At 33.8% G+C, this 5,944-nt stretch overlaps 1 protein-coding gene across 7 annotated transcripts in view; it reads left to right on the top strand.

Moving 5' to 3' along the window:
* LOC106875384 (uncharacterized) overlaps positions 1-5,944 on the top strand; it is a 427,703-nt gene that overhangs the window by 384,730 nt on the left and 37,029 nt on the right. For all 7 annotated transcript variants that reach the window (XM_014923494.2, XM_052974937.1, XM_014923493.2 and 4 more), the window contains 2 exons: positions 1,615-1,774; positions 4,921-5,004. In XM_014923494.2, coding sequence (XP_014778980.1) covers positions 1,615-1,774; positions 4,921-5,004 — 244 coding nt within the window. The remainder of the gene's footprint in view (positions 1-1,614; positions 1,775-4,920; positions 5,005-5,944) is intronic.

The raw sequence follows: 5,944 nt of genomic DNA, 5'->3' as shown, positions 1-5,944 counted from the left end.
TCGCTTGACAACCAATGCTGGTGTGTTTGCGTCCCCATAGCTTAGCGGTTTGGCAAAAGAGACCAATAGAAAATATGTACTGGGCTTACAAAGAATAAGTTCTGGGGTCAATTTGGTTGACTTTAAAGGTGGTGCTCCAGCATGGCCACAGTCAAATGACTGAAACAAGTAAAAGAGTATATATATATATATATTATACATCTGTATGTATATATTACACACACAAAATAGGTTTCTTTTCAATTTTAACCTACCAAATCCACTCACGAGGCTTTGGTTGGCCTGGGGCTATAGTTTAGTTAATACATTTGAAAGAATAAATATTTCTTGAAGAGAATCAAAACAGTAACAGCTATTGTTTCCAAATATTAAGTGGCTGTGTTTCTGTACAATACATAATTACTTGAGTATTTATTTCATTATTTTGTAAAATCATAAGAGTTGAATCTTTTTTTTTTTTATTATTACTATTATTTATTTATTGGAAAGCAATCAATTCTTTCAGGTTTCTTAAAGGTGCATGGCAGTTTCTTCGTAATTATCATTTTTATTGTAAAAATATAATTTTATATATATATAAACATACACATATACACACATACACAAACACACACATCATCATCATCATCATTTAATGTCTGTTAAATGATGATCATATGTGTATGTATGTGTGTGTGTATAATCTGCATATATTGTCTTACAAAAGAGGAAGGACACATTATATAAAATAGTATTAAATGCTTTTTTATAAATGAGTCGGATTGCTTTTGATCATAGTTCTGTTCAATCAGGTTTGGCCTGGGGTTAAATGACTCATTGTATTGTTTGTAAAGGAAATTTCCATATTGATTTTCAAGATATTTTTCGATAATTCTTAGGAAACAACTTTTTTTATTATACATTCTGACATAGATGTGTGGTTAAGAAGTTTGCCTTTGGTTTCAGTTCCATTAGCTAACACTTTGGGCAAATGTCTTAGAATATAGCATCAGGTGAACCACAGCCTTGCAAGTCAATTTGGTAGAAGGAAACCAAAAGAATCCTGTTGTGTATGTATGTGTGTTTTGTGTCTTCTTGCCTTGATATCTCATGATAGCTGTAAAGGAGTCTCACCATCATACAAGTGGTGGTCTTCTGATCTTCTGTAAAAACCTGTCCTCCAGCTATGGGGCAAATATTACCTTGCTTGGTAACAGGTAAGAAATATTGGTTTAAGGTGGCGAGCTGGCAGAATTGTTAGCACACCTGGCAAAATGCTTAGCGGTATTTCGTCTGCCGCTACGTTCTGAGTTCAAATTCTGCTGAGGTCAATTAACTAAGTACCAGTTACACACTGGGGTCAATATAATCGACTTAATCCATTTGTCTGTCCTTGTTTGTCCCCTCTGTGTGTAGCCCCTTGTGGGCAATAAAGAAATAAATATTAGGTAGTTAAGTTAAATGAGCTTCTTCTAGTTTCTGATCACCAAATCTACTCCCAAGTCTTTGGTTGGCCCAAGGCTATAGAAGAAAACATTTACCTAGGTACTATGCAGTGAAGCGGAAGCCGAAACCATCGTTAACCACTCAGCCATTACCTGCACCACATATTTATATATTTTTGTTATTCTTCAGGTTCCATTTATGGAAAGTGTTAGATAAGTGTCACCATTCCATCTTGTTACGTGTCCAACAATTCATGGCTGTACTTTCTCAAAAGCTACAAGCTCTTGAGGTTGCCACAGACCGAGTACAGAGAGTAAATGCCCAATTGATGGCAAGCCTTCATACAAAGGTAAGCAACTTCATAACATTTATTTTATTTATATTTCATTTGTATTCTTTTCTTGGATTTCTTCAAAAGCTTTTGCAATATCAATTTTTTTAATTGCATTTTTATTATAACTGTACTGTAACTTTGTCAGTATATTGTACTTACCTTGGATCTATATTATATCAATATTGCATCCATGTTATATGCATATTTGTTTTTATGTAGTGTCTATATTGCATCTATGTTACAACTATGCTGCATATATACTGTAATTCTGCTTTCATTAAATTATGTCTATATTGTATTTATGTTGCATCTATATTATATATACTTTTATATATATTGATGTTGTATTAATATTGTTTCTGTGTTATTTGTATAGTATATCTGTGTTTATTGTACCATTTTGTTACTAGATTATTTCTATATTGTACCAGATTTGTTTGTTCTGTCTATAATATATCTATGTTGTATCTGTATTGTGATTATGTCATATCTCTGTTGTAATTAGATTCTGTTTATATATTTGCCTATATTGTATCTGTTACATTTATATTGTATTTATTTTATCTATGTTATATCTTTATTGTAGCTATGTTGTAACCATATTGTTTTTATATTGTATATATTTTATTTCTATATTGGTTGACTGAAACATCTCTTATTCATAATGTCTTCACAAACCAACAAGGCAGCGGTTACATTGTTGCTCAACTAGTTAGAAATAGCAGTCAAATTTCTCTCAAATCACACTTCTCCCATCTTAAAGCAAGAACACATTAGATAATGTAGTCCTACATACCCCTAACAAGACAAAACCACATGACTACAAAGCCAGCTTCTTAACCACACATCATACCTGCATCTTTACAATTTCTGCCCAGATTCATTCACAAGTCTTGGATCAGTCCAAAAACTACAATAAATGCACTCACCCAAGATGCCACCTACTCAATGGAAGTGAACCTGGGAGCTCATAGTTACAAAGAAAATTCCTTGACCACTCAGCTATCCCTACATGTGTAGCAGACAATATTTGTTATGGGTATTTTTCGGTTGTTAGGATCAAATTGTTTCCTTCTTTAGACAAATTAACAGTGTAATTTGTTTTATAGTTATTAGTTTAAAATTGTAGCCTCTTTTCCTGTATGAGAGAAAGGCATAAAAAAATTAATGAAAATTTGAAGAGAGAATTTGTCATCCAATTAAAAGGAGATCTTTTGGGTCTTTTTTTTTATTAATCAGTTTCATCCTTTAAATTTTTTTATAAATTTTTTTATTTGTTATTCCAATTAAAGAGAAATTTATACCATATTCCACGTTCTATGAACATTAATTTGTTTTAACAAGATTATCAAGCCCACCAAATTCTTTGCATCAGTTTTATCAAAAAGGAAAATATTATTTTACATAACTGTCTATCTATTATACTTAATGAAGTTTTCATCACAAAAGGCAAATTAACTGCAGAATTCGCCTGGGGATAATATCCTTTATGAATGTACTGTGTGTTTAAACGCAAAACTATATCAATCATGATGTTTCTGCATTTAGTATAATACACAGATGACTGTTTTAATCTAATGCTGCCTCTGTTGCGCATAACAAATTGTTATTCTGCCAAGTAGCTAATTGCAATATCAGTGGTTATTAAATCATCGTTTTTTTGTTATATCAGTGGCAACAGATTTTGTCTTAGCATGTGATCAGCACTAGATATATGTTACTGACGAAGCCCAATAAAGCAGAAATGTATGTCTAGCATTCTTACTGCTGTTGTTGGATGATTTTCATCTGCTACTAATATAGTTTTGTGATTTTAAACACAATGTGTCCTTTAAGAGATTTTGCTTTTTTGTGATGTATATGCATTAAGTATGATACACAGGTGGTTTTTTTAATCTAATACTGCTTCTGTTGCATATAACAAATTATTTTACTTAATTTTATGTATGTGTGCGAGGCATGGCTTTGCGGTTAAGAAGTTCACCTTACAACCACATAGTCCTGTGTTCAATTTCACTGTCCATTAAATTCGCTATAGCCTCACATCAGCAAAAGCATCTGTGGAGAACATTAGTGCAATGATAACCAACAAAGATTAAGAGGTCACTTTAACCCTTTCGCACAAGACAACCTCTGTAATGCAAGTAGGACAAAACCTTGCACCCAGCCCACATTTTTAGACATAAACAAGGATAAATTTTGAATAATATTTATTTTCCTTCTCAGTTGCTGTCTGTACAATGACTAATTCATCTTGTACTAATCCAACTTGTACATGCCCAAGTGGTGATGGTGGTAATGATGAGGAGTTTTCTTCTTCTCTCCCCGCAGTTAGAATATAATAACTAGAAGTGAAATCATATAAATTAACCTCAGTTGCTCGAATATTGTGTCCATTGTAGTACTCTGTTGGTTACAAAGACAAGGGTTCCGGTTCATCCAATCAACGGAACAGCTTGCTCGTGAAATTAACGTGCAAGTGGCTGAGCACTCCACAGACACGTCTACCCTTAACGTAGTTCTTGGGGGAGATTCAGCATGACAGAGAGTGTGACAAGGCTGGCCCTTTGAAATACAGGTACAACAGAAACAGGAAGAAAGAGTGAGAGAAAGCTGTGGTGAAAGAGTACAGCAGGGGTCGCTACCACCCCCTGCCGGAGCCTCTTGGAGTTTTAGGTGTTTTCGCTTAATAAACACTCACAACGCCCAGTCTGGGAATCGAAACCACGATCCTACGACTGTGAGTCTGCTGCTCTAACCACTGGGCCATAGTGCCCTCACATTGTGCCCATATATCTTGTGTGTCATTAAGGTCAGGAAGAAGACAACAATGTCAAGGTATGACATTGACATAATAACCGGAGACCAGAGACACCATTACCTTCAAAACATTGAACCCGTTACCTCCTGACTGATATTAGTGATGATGACGATGAAGTGTTCAAATTAATTACATCTGCACCTTCCTTGTGAGACCCAGGTTTCCCTGGTTTTCCCCTGGGAAAATTTTTATGATAAAGATTAGCTAACGGTTACAAGTATTTATTATAGGGAACCTAGGGGGCATATATTTTTGTATTAAAGCTAAAACCAAAATAAACATGTGGATACTAACAGTGAACCGAAAATCAGTGGTATTAATTTGGCATCTTATTTTACAGTTCAGGGAAATGGTATCACAACTGAAAGATCTTGTTACTGAGAAACAAAGAGAGATATCTCGTGCAGTGGCGCCATACATCCAGGTAAGTCTGCTACTTCAGACTTCTTCAGCCTTACTCCTTCTTTACTACATAAACTATATCATATAAATTATAATAGTATCTTGTGTAAGTACAGAACTATCCCTCATTTCTCTTTCTCGTAGTTTCCCTCCTTCATCAAGTCCCAGCAGTGCCCAGGCTGAAAGTTTCTCGAACACACAGTATTAAGGACTTATCTCTGATTCAATCTGTTTCATTTATTTACTGCATGCTCCCGTGACTAGACTCTCTTTAGCTTAAAGAGGTTGGATTATTTTTACCTCTTTTTCCAGACCAACTTCTGCACACAACCCTATAGAGATTCATCACTAATGTGTGTATGTGAATGTTCAGAGAATGGTTTATGGATGAATAAATATAAAACGTTCCTCATTATTTGTTATTAGATGCTTGAATTTCTCTTCGGTATTATTTGTTTTTCCTTTCCTAGTGTTTTTTTTTTTTCTTTTTTCTTTTAGCATTTCTTGTATGAAAATAATATTGTAAATATTGTTTTAACCATCAACAGTTTTGGCATTACTTAAGGTTTTACATCGATTTTTACATATTACCCTGTGAAGATGTGAAAACTTTTGTATTGCGTTATAAAAACTAATGATGATGGCGAATATAATTATAATAATAATAATCCTGTGAAAACAACATGGTAGTTGTGTTTTTGCCGGAATAAGGTTAACTTTCATTTTAGCTCTCGTTCGGTCTAATAGGTCTGACCTCACATTTGTTCTAATGGGATTGTTATCTCCTTTGGAGTCGTTCGTTGTAACAGATCTCTTCTCATTGGATTTTTATTGACCATTCATTTCGTTTCATGTGTTCGGTCTGAATTCTCATCAACTTTTTATGGAATAAAGTCATGCAAATTACATTCATACATACATATATATATATAAATATATATATATATATATATATAAATATA

This window comes from Octopus bimaculoides, chromosome 20 (assembly GCF_001194135.2).
Source record: "Octopus bimaculoides isolate UCB-OBI-ISO-001 chromosome 20, ASM119413v2, whole genome shotgun sequence".
NCBI lineage: Eukaryota > Metazoa > Mollusca > Cephalopoda > Octopoda > Octopodidae > Octopus > Octopus bimaculoides.
The sequence above is the reverse complement of the archived record's forward strand: the minus strand, read 5'-3'. Positions and strand labels throughout refer to the sequence as shown.